We start from the raw sequence: 16,865 nt of genomic DNA on the forward strand, positions 1-16,865 counted from the left end.
TTCACAGCATCAGAGATGGGGCTGTAGTTCAATGACAGGGTGCTTGCCTAGCATGTGTCAGGCCCTGGATTCCCCAGCACCACAAAAATAATCAGAGAAGAAGAACTCACAGCATTCACTTCAGAAAGGTAATAAACTTCTGATATAATTCACTATTTTCCTAGAATACTATAAACAGTCATGTACCAAATAATATTTCAGTCAGCAGTGACTGCATATATGATAAGAGGGTCCCATAAGAATATATGACCTAGTGATATCACAGTACTTTAGTTTGTGTAAGTATATTCTATGATGTCTGCCCGATGACAAAATCGATTGACATATTTCTCAGATGGTATCCCCATCTTAAAATGATGCATGACTACAAAAAAATTTACCTTGAAATGTTTACTTATTTTATTCAAGGACCAAAGGACTTTTATAAGTTGCTCGATGGTTAGATTCTAAAAGAGAGCATCCTAGTGCCCAGAAAGCTGACTAGAGATCTGCCACAACACCAACTATTCTATATTTAAACAGAATCCCTCCATATCCAAAACCAAAAGGCTGCCGTTGTTTGTCCTCCAGAGAACAGACAGACTGTTGGCTTCTTCTTGAACTAATACATAAACATCAAGTTAAAAAACTGATATGAGGAATTCAGAAATGACCTCTTCTCTTACCTCCACCACTGTGGTGTCTGCAGCTTTGCACATCGGCAGGTTGAAATTCCTGGCACTTTTCCTGCATTAGAGAAATAAGAAAGTGAAAAAAGAAGACCAAAAACAAGAAGCATCTTTCAATTTTAAAATGTTGTAGATTAAAAGAATTTATAACTCTTTTTCAAGAATGTATCATATGTTCTACTAATAAAATTTTATTAATTTAAAAATTTTTGTATTTCTTATGATGGACCTTTATTTATTTATTTGTTTATATGTGGTGCTGAGAATCAAACCCAGTGCCTCACACATGCTAGGCAAGCGCTCTACCACTGAGCCACAACCCCAGCCCTAATTTTATTAATTTTAACAATATAATGGCCACTTCATTAAATTTACACAGTTTATTTTAAGGGATTATTTTTCGCATTCAACATACAGCTTATATATAAAAAATAAAATGGATTTTAATCTACTCTATTTGAAACAAATCCATTAATCTTTTAATAGGAATGCTACTTTGCTTATATAGTTAAGTATTTCACTAAACAATCTGCTGTCCTTAAAATATTAAGAAAGGAAGGGCTGGGGTTATGGCTCAGCGGTAGAGCGCTCGCCTAGCACACACAAGGTACTGGGTTCGATCCTCAGCACTACATAAAAATAAATAAACAAAACATTAAGAAAGGAAAATCAGTGAGTACTTCATATGAAAAGGTATAGTATTTACATTCTCTATTAAAGAAAAACCTATTACAGAAATTAAATAAACAATCCCTGGGAATTTGTACGTCACCTATAAAGGTTCTGGAGAAAGCTTTTCTTTTTGTCTTTCTTCCTTTTGTTCATGGGGTGTTTTTTGTTGTTGTTGTTGTTGTTGCTGTTTTGTTTTGCTTTATCTCTGAGCTCCTTCTTATTTTTTATTTTTTTATTTTTTATTACTTTATTGTTTATTTTTTGGCAGAGTTTTGTTAAGTTGCTGAGGGGCTTTGCTAAATGGCTGAGACTGGCCTCAAACTTTCAATCCTCCTGCTTCCTGAGTTGCTGGGATTACAGGCATATGCCACTGTACCCAGATGGAGAATCAACATTATTTTCTAATGAAATTTTGGAAGTATAATACCCACATCACATGATGTATAAAAAATTCAAAAAGGTATCAACCTTGCTTCCCACATTCCTCAATTGTTATATTTTTGTTTCTGGGAATACGCATCAATAGGCACACTATGGTGGAACAAAATCAGTCACAGCCATGTTTTACTCACTTTTTTAGGGCCACCACTTTCCATTTGAGCAACAGCTTAGGGAGGCCTCTGGACCAGTTGCCCCACTAAGTATCTTAAGAGTCTAGGTTACTTGACCATTAGTGATGGGAATCTTTCAATTTATATCAAAGTTCAATAACCATCAGAGTAAGTCAGGGCTTAGAATAGCCCTTTTGCAGCCTTTTGGTCCAGGCAATAGAGCACACCACAAACTCCTGGGAATATTTAAAACAGGTCATTTCTATTTGCTACTATATAATTTCATTCACCATTTTTAAAAAGCAACAAGCTTCGCAAACAATACGCCAACAGTCAAAGTAGAGATCATGTAAAATGTCTCTTATAATTGCCAGAAGTAATCACATTTTCAAAAACTGACTGAATTCAGGAAATCAGAGTGTTAATATCACATATATTCTTCAGGGAAACAAAATGAAAACAGGAAAGTACCACTAAGAATTTAACTATGATAGCAACAAAGCTGTATATGCTAAGTATTAAAAAAAATGTTAATTAAAAGCAGCAAATGGCAATATTATAGGAAAATTATTTCTGTAACCTAACAGGTGTTGTCTTTAAGAGCACACATTTTGAAAAACTCATGTATAGTCAAAGGTGGCACAATTGTCAAAACACAACTACACAGTCTATAAATCTAAGACACTAAATACTCAGAATTCAGTATGCTTAGGCTAACCAAGATGCTAAAATCTAGTAAGCCTGTGGCTATGCAGATAATAAGAATGAAAGTTCAGCATTATTAAAGATAATCAACTTTTCAGATAAAGTCATTATAAACATTTTCTGGGAGACACCAATAGGGCTGGAAAAGAACTTACCTAAATTATTAGTAGCAATATCTTTCCAGAGGAGCAAAGGAATTTTAACATTACAAGATAATGTACACAAATAACAGTATCAAAATTAAAATTGTGTGCTCATCATGTTTTCTACAAAAATAACTAGTCTTGACAACTATAATACATAGGGAATAATAATTGCTTGTGATTACATACAAAGGAACATAGATCCAAATATTTAATTTATGAGCAGTGCAACACAGACATAGCTAATCAGAACAGTGCACCAGCAAGACTGCATGGCAGTGGCCCTGCATGCACATACACGTACTCGTACACCTGGGTGTGTATGATCATAAGTCGTTTTTAAAAGGAATGTTTAAATGGAAAACTCACTGTGATACCTTTTTTTGCAGTCATTTCAGGAAACGTAGAGTTGCTGACATGTATTATGTTAATATTTTTTTAAACTATCACAATACCTGAAAATCACGTTTCCTGCTCGATCTGCTTTCCAGGCTTTCACCAAAGCAAAATCCCCTGTAATTGCTTCTTCCAAAATAAAGTGCTGACCATTAAACTCTCTCACCTGCAGGAGACAAAGAGGGCAAGATCAGGTGTTTGCATGTGTCTTGTTTGTGGCATGTTCTCTGACAGAGGCAGACAAGAAGGATACTAGCCTAGTGAGGGAGGGTCTCTCAGAGGGAAAGGAATCTCAACCGAGACTTTTTACATAGCATTAGGCAACTAATACTTCATCAAAATGGTCAAGGGGAGTTTGGGATACAGAACGTGCAAAGGCCCAGTGAAGACAAAGTTTGCTGCATTTGAGGAACTGAAAGTTCTCCAGGTCTAAGGAATAAACAGACTATGTTAATGTTCCTTTTATTTTTTGTGTGTACAGATTACATATGCAACATAAAAAAACAGTTCCACTTTCCCACCATGCCAGAAAATACCTATCTAAGACACATGAAATGGCCTATGTATTGTTTTTTTTTAATATTTTTTTAGTTGTGGATGGACACCATATCTTTATTTATTTATTTTTAAGTGGTGCTGAGGATGGAACCCAGTGCCTCACATGTGCAAGGCAGGTACTCTGCCCCTGAGCTACAGTCCCAGCACCTACATATTGTTTTGAAACATAAAATAGTTATAAAAATCCAGTCCTCTCTCCTCATTAGTCTGTGATCTACAATCACCTGTTGAGATTTTAATTGGGATACACAGAATTAGTAAATGAGTTTGAAGAGAACTGACAGATTCTATTTTCCCACCCATGGTTATAACATATGTCTCTTTTGAAGTTTTCATTTACCTCCTTCAATAGTTTTATCATTCTCTCCATAAAATCTAGATGTATTTTTCTAAGGATTATTCATAGGTGTACCATGTTTCTGTTGCTACATTAAACATAACATCTTAACTTATTAACATCTTTCTGACTTTACAGAGCTCATGAGATGCTATTGATTTTTGTATGTTTATTGCCCTTTGATTCTACTTTAAATTGAGTGGAGAAGAAAATAAGGTAAATCTCTGCCTCAGCATTATGTTCCCTTCTTGTTGGGGATTTGTCTCTGGGAATTAAGACAAAGGAAGAGTGGAACCAAACACCACTGCCTCACTCCATCTCTGCTCAGGATGGAGCCACAGAAGCACCTCATTCTTGTTCCTACTGCACCCCCTAGTGGACAAATAGACTCAGTGCAGCTAAGAGAAGGCTTCAATAGGAATTTGGCACATCTACTTTTTAACAATGGTTTAAAACCAGAAATCCTTTATTAAAGAAAAGCTTCTTTAAAAATAGTATCCCGGTTTCCTGCTAGAAAATATTAGTGATCCTTGAAACTCATTGATGAATTAAGATCTTTTTAATATGAACTTACATAAAATAAATGTATAAGCTGCATATCGATATACAAAGCTTTTTAAAAAATGGTATATGTACTTCAAAGACCATCACTATAAACACCAGTAATGACATTGGAGTGTTTTACATACAGCTAAGAGTAAATATTTGCAAATGCAGAGCAATGTCAAAAAGTTGGCTTTACTTTTATATTCCAATTATATAACTTTCTGATGTCTGCAAACTAGCTATTGCTCAGTGCTAGCCACTCTAAAATTTTAAAAGGGCAAAAGAACTATTTTTTTCAAGCTAGTTATTATACTCACTTGAAAGAGCTGTGATAGTCAGTCTCTACCTCTTCATCTAGGTTCTTTCTTGAATCCACTCCAATCAGATTTTCATCCTCTCTATTCTAGAAAAACCACTCCTTAAGGTTGTCAATGACTTCCACTTCTCCAATCCACTGGTCAATTCCAGTCCTCATATTACCCAGCTTCATCACACTATTTGACTCAGAGGATCCCCCGCTCCCTTCCCAAACTGTCCCTCTTCTTCCAAATCAGTCCTTGGTTTTCTCTTCATTTATTAAGACACTAATCATTCTTGCCTTTTTATTTTCCTCCTCCCACTCCTCCTCCTGACCTTTAACTGTCAGAAAAGTGCTCTCTATTTGCATGCAAGCCCAAGCCATCCTTCTAGCCCTGAGAGTTTAAATGCTATGTGCCAAAGCTTCCAAAGTTCCCATCCTGGCTCTAACTCTTCTTTCAGCGGAAACCCATCTTCCTCTTGAGTCTCCTGGACATCGTAAATGCACCATGTCCCTGGAGAGCTCTTTGATTAGCCCGTGCCTTGCCCATTCTTAAGCTCACAACCAGTCCATCCTGTTGTGGTTCCTCCATCAACTTCTATCCTGATTCCAACCACTTCACCCACACTTCACTGTTAGCACTTATCTAAGCCACCTTCCACTCCCATCAGGATTCATATAACAGCCTCCTAAGCTCTCTCACTGCTTCTTGTTCTTGGTTCCCTACAGCAACAACAAAAACCATAAAAGTCACCACCCAAGAGCCACAGTGATGTTCACAACAAACAATTAAGGTCACATCACATTCCCACCCTTCAAAAACTCTCACTGGCTTCTCTCCACACTCCGTGAACTCCAAGCCTTGTGTGGATCTGGCTCCTGCCTCTCTTCACTTTGCATCCCTACCCCTCTCTGCGCCTCATGTTCTTTGCTCCAGTCTCAATGAACTGATGTTCCCCAAACAGGACAAGCCTGTGGCTGCCTCAATCCCGGGTAGTGCTTACTTTTTCCTCTGACTAAAGCCATGACCCTCTGAGCACCTTACTCATTCTCTTACCTGTTCAGGTCTCCATCAAATACTACCCTCCTGAGAAAGGCTTTCCCTGACCACCCAATCTGGAACGCTGTGTCCCTGCTGATCATTCTCTTTGCCCTTGACCTCCTTGGCTTTTCTCCATGTCGCCTACTGCACCCGTTATGTGTTTGTTCATTCACTGTCAGTGTCTCCACTGCAGGCGGACCTGGTCTAGACCATCCATTTCTTCACACTGCTTAGATCAGTGCCCCGCAAAGGCAAGGGTCTCAATAAACATCCTTAACCTAAGGAATCAGTTCACTTAAAACCAAAGGCCAGGAAAATAAAGAGATAAGAAGAACTTCTTCAAAGAATAATCTGTCATATACCTGGAGGGTTCAGTCAAAATGACAAAACTACCAGATTCATGCTCCTGGCTCCAGGCAAAAACAAACTCAGGGAAGATTCTAGTTCATCATATTTTCTCAGAGTGAGTTAATGTAACAATTTCTAGCAAGCTACCAAAGTGTTAACTCAATTTTTCTGGGCAATTTTATACCACTAAGTTTCATTTTTAAAATTTGGCTTTTTTTTTCCTCATCAAGAAATGTTTTAAACCTGATTAGTTAGCAAAAGGAAAAAGCAAAATTAAATATGAAAATATTTAATACAAGCTTTGAATCAATATAGGTCACTCTCAGCAGGAAGGCAAAACTCCAGATGGAGGACATGGTTGGAGATAAACACTGACGAGCGAGGGGCATGTTCAATGACCCTTTACCGTCCCCCAGAAAAGGAGGAGCAGAGCCAGCATCCCCACATGTACAAAAGTGGTGAGAGATGACTTCACTGACTACTTTCACTTCCCTAGAGGCATAATCTTAGCATTTCTGCAACACCCCCTAGTAGTTAATTCCCTTGAGCCATCTGGAAAAGAAGAATGAAAAGATCATAAAAAATACAATTATGAAACATTGACCGGTATAATTTTAAAAATTATCTCAGATCTGAGTAACTTAAATACCTATATGGAGAGGTCTACTCTTTCCTATTATGTGACTGAAACAGACTATTATAAAGGTACACAGTATTTTAAACCAATCAATTTAGTAAATGAAAAGTTCACGTGTCCAACACACAAAATATAAAGGTGATAATACGAACTATGAATTCCATCATATAATTTTAACTGTGTTCCACTTTTCAAGATTTCAGACTAACTTATGATTTCCCTTATTTTTTAGCACCTTCAGTCATAGGATGGGTTCATATGTATCAGACAACTTTTCCATTTTCCATATAGCAAAATCAGCAATCATAAATGTTCCTAAATTTGTTAAAACCATCCATAATATCAGCCAACTAATCTTGAGTAGTACAATATATATACAGCACAGCTTCTTTTCTTCATATTTATTCTGCTCTATCTATGTGATTTTAATTACTGGCAGATAGATAGCCAGATTTAGGTAGAAATGTCAACAAATACACTGATGAAAGTGAGTGTTTTTTTCTCACCACGGTGATTCCACCCAGAATACCATGGGAAAGAGGTACACTGTCTGGATGAGCTGTTTCTTACCTCCCTGGGCTTACTGGCAATAGCAATGCTGCCATCTTTGTTGTATTTGATGGGTGCTCCCCCTTCTTGAACCAGGGTCCCGTACCCTGTGCTGGTATAAAAGGCAGGAACTCCAGCACCACCTGCACGAATCCTCTCTGCAAGTGTGCCCTACAAATGAACAAGCAACACTCAGTTAAAAGTTCACCAAGCAGGCATCGTCTGGGGACACAGAAACATTTACAGACATATTCCCACTCTCGAAAAGCTTACAATTCTAAGAAGTACAGAGCACTACAGATTGATGTGCATATGTCCCTAACCCCAAAGGCTAGAAGATCATGTAAAAGAAATACCTGTCTGTAGGCAACAACCAGTACATTATTTTTTTTTTTGAGAGAGAGAGAGAGAGAGAATTTTTTAATATTTATTTTTTAGTTTTCGGTGGACACAACTTCTTCATTTTATTTTTATGTGGTGCTGAGGATCGAACCCAGCGCCCCACACATGCCAGGCGAGCGCGTTACCGCTTGAGCCACATCCCCAGCCCACCAGTACGGTATTAATCCACAAAATATAACTGCTTATTTGTCTAGTTGTGCTATCAGCTTCCAGACCTCCCACTGGTTTCTTGACATCATTCTACATATGCCTACTTTTAATATTTTTTAAATCAATTTTCATCCAAATTATATAATTTTAGCTATATGCATTCCCAAAATATCTTTAAGTCTTATGTTTTACTGTGTGCTATCATTAATAACACTGTAAAGTGTTCATATTTATTTTAAACCATTTTCATAAATATTTTATTTGCTAAATGATCTAAGAAAAATCCAAAGGTAAGCAAAGGGTACAGAGAACAGGTCAATTGGTTTTTAAAAGCCAAGAGTACTTCCAACTTTGTTTCACAGTAGAAATAGCTGCAAGCAAAGTTTCTTTGTGTCTCCTTTTAGTCATCTTTCCCATGGCTGACCCTTCCCTCTTCTTAGTATCAGTGATTTCATACCTGGTTTCCCTGGGTGTCTCTCACCCACAACCAACTTTCCACCCAGATTTCCCCTACATCTATACTGGCCCTGAACATTTCCTGACACCCTCCCTAACACTAAAACCTACTGGTGGGGTCTTGCCACATCATGCCTTACTAGATAACTCATGGGCTAATCATTAGTAAGAACTGATATAGTTATTAGGGACAGTCTGTTCAGACTGACCCAATTTTAGAACTGTTCTCTACAGTAACTAAGGTCTTTAAATATTTAACTCAAAGAAGAGACTAACAGTTGGGATCAGGTCATTCAAGTAGGTGGGATATTCTGGGAAAGGAGGAACTTGCAACATAACTGAAAATCTTCCTGATAACTGGTTCTCTATTCTTTCTAATGGATAGAGACCACTCTGCTTTGTGTTGCAGTTTATGTTAATACATTCAAAAAACTGAATTATTCAAACAGCCTTAAAAACATTCCCTACTTCAAAATATTCATACATACACACACACTATCTGAATACTCTACTTCTCTGTGCAATTGAGTAAGAGCCTGAGAGTAGAATATTTCTGCAGACGGACCCTCTGCAGGGTACCACCAGGCTCCCACCTTCACTGCATAAAGGAGTCCTAATCCCTACCACCTCATCAACACTTCCTCTTTGGGCTCTTGGGCTGCAAAATAGGATGCAAGCTTAAAAAAAAAAAAAGAAAAGAAAAATACTAAGTAAGTTCCTTCCACTTTTATATGTCCTGCAATGGTTAATTTGAATTGTCAACTCTATTGGATTAAGAGATGCCAATGATTAAGTGGCTTCTGGGTGTGTCAATCAGGGTGTGTGTAGGAATGACTGAAATGTGGGACAGCCCAACTGAAGTGGAGACATCTCCTCCCTAAACAACAGGTTGAAGGCTTGGATGGAATAAAAGTTGGAAGAACAAAGAAGCAATATCAGATGCAAACTCAATTCTTCTTGAATGGGTTCTTGATTGCTGCTGCAATCCTCTGAGAATATCAGATTTTTTCTTCACTCTTCTGAAGCAGACTCTTCCAGTGATTCTTCAGGGAGTTTCCAGAAGCCTTCAGTCTCGGACTAGGGCAGTACCATTGATCCCTCTTATTCTGAGGCTTCAGCCTCTTGGTTTGTGCAGCTACTGGTTCCTCTAGCTCTCCAGCCTGCAGACGGCCATTGTGGACAATCCAGCTTCCGGTCACATAAGCCAATCTAACAAATCCCCTTTTTATAATCATACTTCCTACTGATTCTGTTTCTCCAGAGAACCCCGACATGTTCTCTGACAAAATAGGGTATAATGTAGAAGATACAAAAGGAAACGAAGGTTGATTTTAAATAACTCCACAACCCACAGAATAAAGTACCTCGTCCTATAATGTAAAAAGGACAAGAATATGCCACAGACTGAACTGAGAGCCTCTTAAATTCCTAAGTTGAAGCCCTCATCCTCCCGAAGTGACTGTATTTAGAGAATGGGCCCACAAGGAGATAATTAAGGTTGAAAGTGTCATAAATGATCTGTTAGCACTAGCGTCCTTACAAGAAGAGACACTATCGAGTTTGCTCATACTCCTATTAGCCCCTCACCTTGTCACCCGTTGTGAGAGAACTCAGAAAGAAGTGAATCATCACAGCCAGGAAGAGAGCCATCGCCACAAAATGAACTGACTGGCACCTTGATCTTGAACCCTCCAGCCTCCCAAACTATGAGAAATAAACTTCTGGTGTTCAAGCCACCTAGATTATGCTATTTGGTTATAGCAGCCTAAACAGACTAGGAAAGCATTCTTTGTCTTTTCACAAAGTTTAAATGGAAACTGAGTAAGAATAATGTAGGGAAATGCTATGATAAATAGCGTTCAATGCTATAGGGTGACCAGGTGTGACGGCAGCCTAAACAGACTAGGAAAGCATTCTCTGTCTTTTCACAAAGTTTAAATGGAAATTGAGTAAGAATAATGTAGGGAAATGCTATGATAAATAGAGTTCAATGCTATAGGGTGACCAGGTGTGCCTGCAATTGCGTAAAACCTCATTTACAAAGAACAGCCCTCCATTCACGCTTTCTCTAGACCAGTATATACCTGATTTAATTACTGAAAAATATTTTTTTTAATATTCTGCTACATTACATTATTACCATCATGGTGAAGTTGGATGTAACAGTCTTTTCAAGCAGAGCAGCGGGTTCCACATCAGAGATGAAGGCAGAACATGTCCAGGTGGAAGACCAGCACAGGTAACTTGTAGACCCCACTTAACCCAGATGGACTCAAAAGACTGCCTTCCTTTATGACAAATTCTTCAATGCATTAGGAGGTGAGGCAGAAAACAAGTGGACCCTTGCTAGATAAACCGAGGTAATTGCTTGCTTCTTATTGTAACATCAGTCCCCAGGGGACTGGGCTCTGATCTCCATACTTGGTGATGTCGTCAGTTTCACCCTCTTCGGGCTTCATGGCTCCTGGGCCTCAGCAAGACCTGACCACTCACAAATTCTAACTCGGTGATTCCTAGAAAATGACTTCTAGAGGACAATCCTTGAGCCTTTCAGCAAGTCCTATTGCTTGCTTCTGGCACAAGGGACATTATTATTTCAAACCTGGAAGTTACCCTTCAACATAGGTATTTCTACCTCCGTCCATCTTCGGTATACAGTGGCATAAAATACTCATCCTCTAGCGATCAATACATCTGACTTATAAACACAATTCCCTGGTTTGGTAAAATAACATATCCTCTGTCTTGTACAAAGAAATTTTTAAGGAGAAAGAGTACACTTTTCAGCAAGCTAGCATTGTGAAAGCAGAGCAGCGAAATCTTACCTGAGGTGTCAGCTCCACTTCCAATTCACCAGATAAGAACTGCCGTTCAAATTCGGCATTTTCTCCCACGTATGAAGAGACCATGCGTTTTATTTGCTTGGATCGAAGTAAAAGACCCAAGCCAAAGTTATCAACCCTAGAAGGAAAATGAAGGTAGCTTGAAATCACACAAACATCTGACACAACACTGTTATCACATTTTTGTAAAAAGATGGAATTTCATTTATTTGGAGAAGGAAATGCTCCTCTGCTAAGGAATGCCATCCAAATTCTCTCTATCCCCTACCACTCGAAGAAATATGCAAGGTGGCTAGTCTTATTTTACAGTTGAGCTCAAAAGTGGCCCATGGCTGTAATCCCAGTAGTTCAGGAGGCTGAGGCAGGAGGATCGCAAGTTCAAAGCCAGGCTCAGCAAAACAAGGTGCTAAGCAGCTCAGTGAGACCCTGTCTCTAAATAAAATACAAAACAGGGTTGGGGTTGTGGCTCAGTGGTTGAGTGCCCAAGTTCAATCCTCAGTGTAGCCAAGTGTGGCTGAGTTCAAGGCCTGGGTACCAAAAAAAAAAAAAAAAAAAAAAAAAAAAAAAGTTTAAGTGATTTTTTTCTCCAAAATCTCAGGCAGTAAGGACATAGCCAATATGTAAACCCACATCAATCTTCTACTTTTATTGTATATTTTGTTCTTTCCCTTACCACAAAACGATCCTGGGTTGTAATCAAAGCAAAGAGGTTAATTGGTTTTTGTTCTGTGCTTTGGGGTGGTGAAATACTGACCCCAAAGAAAGATTTGGATGGAGAACCTCCTTCTGTGCAAAAAAGGAAAAAGGGCCATTCTTGTATTTAAAAAAATAAAAGAAAGACATACTCATTGAAATATGAACCCAAGTTACAAATAGCTGTGAACATTTTTACAGTTTCACAGATATTTTGTTTACATACTTGAACATTTACATACTTGTACATTCTTTACCCGCCCCCCCATTAGGAGAGTAATAATAAACAATGAAAAGATAGCAAGAGTAATCCTGTATCTGTTAAATCACAGATACTTTTGTTTAATATCTCCGTTATTTTAAAGTCGGAGTTCAATTTATTCTTAGACATGGTGCAGGTGGTTTGGCATTTGTTTTTTTAATTAATTAGGTAAAGGCCTCCTGTTTGTGCATTTCTTCTTTATTTCTATCATCGTTTTCAAAGCAAAAATGTCAAGCAAAATCAATATGACAAGAAAGATTTAAACTTGAATAAACACTTCTCCATTTTCAGTCGCCTAATCCCTCTCCCCTTAAAAATATCAGAAATATTTTAATCAACTAGAGGAAGGAAACATTTCTAAGATAACAAGGAATACTTGACTTTAAGCTATGAAATTATTTTTAAGGGTGAAATGGTTTTAATGTTGAATATCCCAAGACACCGCTACAAACATAAAAGAAGGGCTAAATAACAAAGAAGAAAATGCCAAGCGTTGGCAAGTGTGTGAAACACCAGAACTCTCGTATATGCTAAGGAGATTAAAAATCAATACTTCCACTTTGGATTCATAATAGCTGCCATTCTGACTGGAGTGAGATGAAATCTTAGAGTGGTTTTGATTTGCATTTCTCTAATTGCTAGCAATGATGAACATTTTTTTCATATATTTGCTGATTGACTGTATATCATCTGAGAAGTGTCTGTTCAGGTCCTTGGTCCATTTATTGATTGGGTTATATATTTTATTTATTTTAACTTTTTGAGTTCTTTATATACCCTAAAGATTAGTGCTCTACCTGATGTATGAGAGGTAAAAATTTGCTCCCCAAAATGTACACTCACCTCACAGATTGTTTCTTTTGCTGAGAAGAAACTTTTTAGTTTGAGTCCATCCTATTTATTGATTCTTAATTTTAATTCTTGAACCAAAGGAATCTTATTAAGGAAGTTGGGGCCTAATCCCATATGATGGAGATTAAGGCCTACTTTTTCTTCTATTAGATGCAGGGTCTCTGGCTTTATTCCTAGGTCCTTGATCCACTTTGAGTTGAGTTTTGTGCATGGTGAGAGATAGGGGTTTAATTTCATTTTGTTGCATATGGATTTCCAGTTTTCCCAGAACCATTTGTTGAAGAGGCTATCTTTTCTCCAATGCATATTTTTGGCAAGTGTTGGCAAGGATGTGGAGAAAAAGGTACACTCATACATTGCTGGTGGGACTGCAAACTAGTACAGCTAATATGGAAAGCAGTATGGCGATTTCTTGGAAGTCTGGGAATGGAACCACCATTTGACCCAGCTATCCCTCTCCTCAGTCTATACCCAAAGGACTTAAAAACAGCATACTACAGGAACACAGCCACATCAATGTTTATAGCAGAACAATTCACAATAGCTAAACTGTGAAGCCAACCCAGATGGCCTTCAATAAATGAATGGATAAAAAAAATGTGGTATATATACACAACGGAATATTATTCAGCAATAAAAGAGAATAAAATCATGGCATTTGCAGGTAAATGGATGGAGTTAGGGAAGATAATGCTAAATGAAGTTAGCTAATCCCCAAAAACCAAATGCCAAATGTTCTTTGATATAAGGAAGTTGATTCATAGTGGGACAGGGAGAGGGAGCATGGGAGGAATAGACAAACTCTAGATAGGGCAGAGGGGTTGAAGGGGGTATGGGGTTAGAAATGATGGTGGAATGTGATGATCATTATTATCCAAAGTACATGTATGAAGATACAAATTGGTGTGAATATACTTTGTATATAATCAGAGACATGAAAAATTGTGCTCTATATGTGTAATAAGAATTATAATGCATTCTGCTGTCATATATAAATAAAAAATAAATACGTCCACTTTGGAAAAACTGTTAAAGGAATCTATTAATGTTGAACATATTCGAATATGTTATGAGCCAGCAAATCCATTCTAGGGTCTGTACCCAATACATCCTTAATGTTTACCAAGAGACAAGATACTCAAAATAGCAACTGTTCATTATGGCTAAAACAGGAGTTTTCCAAATGCCCATTGCAAATAAATAAATAATGGTTTATCTACACAATGAAACACAGTACAGTAATGAGAATGAAGGCTTCATAACCACTAGAAAACAATGCATGAATCTTGGATGATATGTTGAGCAAAAGATGTCAGACACAAAAGGGTACATACTGCATTATTCCTTTAATATTAACTTCAAAATAAGACGAAACTAATGCATGAGATCAGAAGAGAGGACAAAGATTAACTTTGGTAGTGGGAAAGGAGAGCAGTGACCAGCATGAGCAGGAAGGGGGCTTTCTGGAGAACTGGTCATACCCATTTCTTCATCTGGGTGCTGGTTACATGGATGTGTAGCTGATAAAACTTCATCTACATTCGTGATATGTCCACTTTTCTATATAGCTACATACTATACTTCAATAGAGACTTTTTAAAAGACAGAAATGTAGCCAGGTACAGCAGCTCATGCCTCTACTCCCAGTGACTCAGGAGGCTTAGGCAGGAGGATCATTAGTTGGAGGCCAGCCTGGGCAACTTTGGAAGACCCTGTTTCTAAAATTAAAAAATAAATAAAAAGGAGCTGGGGATATATCTCAGTGTTAGAGTACCCCTGGGTTCAATTCTCAAGACTGTAAAAAGAAAGAAAGAGACAGAGGAAGAGAAATAAAGTAATAAAGGCCTAAATATCTCCTAGAAACAGAAGTCTTCACTTATTCCCTTCCCAACTCCTTTAGTTCTCTGATGGTTCAGTCCCTGTGGAATTCGTGTGGCCTAAAGGATTCATTTACCTAACCATCAGGGCTGGAATGTCAGGCTCTGGGGCTACAACCATGTATAAGGTCTGGTCTTGCACCCTGAATAGCTCTGGGAGTACAGAGGAAATAAACATGCAAACCCATCACGACAGCAGAGGGGAACACGCTAAGAGAAGTGTGCGTGAAGTGGGATGAGCACGCTGCAGGCTGAGAACCCCACTGATGGAGGAGAAACAAGGCAGAAACAGCCTTCCTGAAGGGAGGGCCTTACACAAGAAGGTGGCCCTTAAGGGATAGAAGTAAAAAACACATTTTGAGAGTCGAGTGGAGGAGGCAGTCTGAGGGCAAGAGGCAGCCGGACATCCTCACCGAGACAATCAGGAAGCATCAACCTGAACGTATCAACCTGAACTGGAGGCAGAGGCAGGGCAGGAGGGGTGGGAGAAAGGACAGGTTAGGGTCTGCCTCATGGGACTTCACCCAGAAGGACACGGAGACCCTGTGAATAACTTGAAGCAGAAGGATAACAGGATATAGTATTAACTGGAGAGATTCAGAAACAAAAGGCAGAGGGAACAGTTAAAAGGCCTGATACAGCTCAAACAAGCAATGATGAGCATCTGAACTAATGTAGAGGTTACTGGTGGGAATGAAATAGAGACAAATCAAGAAGTATCTAGGGGAAACTATTCATTCTTAAGACAATTGTTGCACATCCCAATACAGAAGCAGATCCACTGCAGAGTTCTGACTTTGGCAATAGAACTCAGTGGGACGGTGCACTGGGGGATAATCTGATGTCACTGGTGACACCCACTTGTTGGACCAGGAAAGGTGCTAAATGTGGCGGGCTGTGTGACAAATCACTGGCATTTCTTCAAACAATCACATTTGCTCCACTTTCACTCCACTATTCATGCCCACAAGTGTCCATCCAAGACCAAATGGTTTCTTCTTAATTCTTAGAATGTATCACTTCCATGTCTCTTAACTCCCTCTATAATCCTGTAGTGTCCAAGTAACAGATAATTGTCCACCTTCTATTAAACTTGTTTTTTACTTGTAGCCTTTAAATATTGGAGCTGATGATATTTCACATTACACATTTATATAAACAATAGATATATTATTTATTATTTATTCCCAACATGTTTCGAACAAAAACTAAAGCTAAATAACCTAAGTTATTTTCAAGAATGAACTTTGGAGATATGGTAATTCCCTACAGGTTAATAATACACTTATCCACTAGAGGTCGCCAGATCACTGAAGCTTTTCCATCTCCCTGATGCTTGAGCACGCACACATGCCTTCCAACTATTCTTTATTTACTTATTTCTTCTTTGAACCTACTCCTAATACCTGACTAGGCCTACAGTTCTTGAGGTTAACAATTCTACCCCCCCAACTTCCTGTGCCTTCACCATCTCACCTGATGACAGCCCCATCCATACACTTACGTAGCACAAAAGTAATAAACCCATCTAACTTCTGTCTCACAGTCTCACCATCAAATCACCAGGAAATCCTGACTCTACCTTCAGTATCTATCCATAACTGGACCATTTCCCACTCTCCTCTGTGCTCTGCACAATAACCTTTCCTGGTTCTGTTCCTGCCCTCTACTATCTATCTACTCATGACGCGGTGGCAAAGTAAGCCTTATAAATACTGAGTGCAACAAACAGACCATGCACTGCCCAAAGCCTAGCCATGGTGCTCATTTACTCACAGCAGAACAAAGGTCTCTAGGACTACCTGCTAGCCCCATGTGCTCAGATGCCCTTTTATCTCTGAAAGGTCTCTAGGACTACCTGCTAACCCCATGTACTCAAA

At 38.6% G+C, this 16,865-nt stretch overlaps 1 protein-coding gene across 1 annotated transcript in view; it reads right to left on the reverse strand.

The window, feature by feature from the left end:
• The window catches only part of OXCT1 (3-oxoacid CoA-transferase 1), a 142,240-nt gene that overhangs the window by 109,171 nt on the left and 16,204 nt on the right, over nucleotides 1-16,865 (reverse strand). The window contains exons 4-7 of the mRNA XM_081279616.1: nucleotides 11,284-11,419; nucleotides 7,472-7,621; nucleotides 3,195-3,301; nucleotides 666-726 (exon numbers count right to left, since the gene is read on the reverse strand). Of these exons, the coding sequence (XP_081135742.1) occupies nucleotides 666-726; nucleotides 3,195-3,301; nucleotides 7,472-7,621; nucleotides 11,284-11,419 (454 nt within the window). The remainder of the gene's footprint in view (nucleotides 1-665; nucleotides 727-3,194; nucleotides 3,302-7,471; nucleotides 7,622-11,283; nucleotides 11,420-16,865) is intronic.

Source organism: Spermophilus citellus (genome assembly GCF_964194105.1).
Source record: "Spermophilus citellus genome assembly, chromosome: 1".
In the NCBI taxonomy this organism is placed as follows: Eukaryota; Metazoa; Chordata; class Mammalia; order Rodentia; family Sciuridae; genus Spermophilus; species Spermophilus citellus.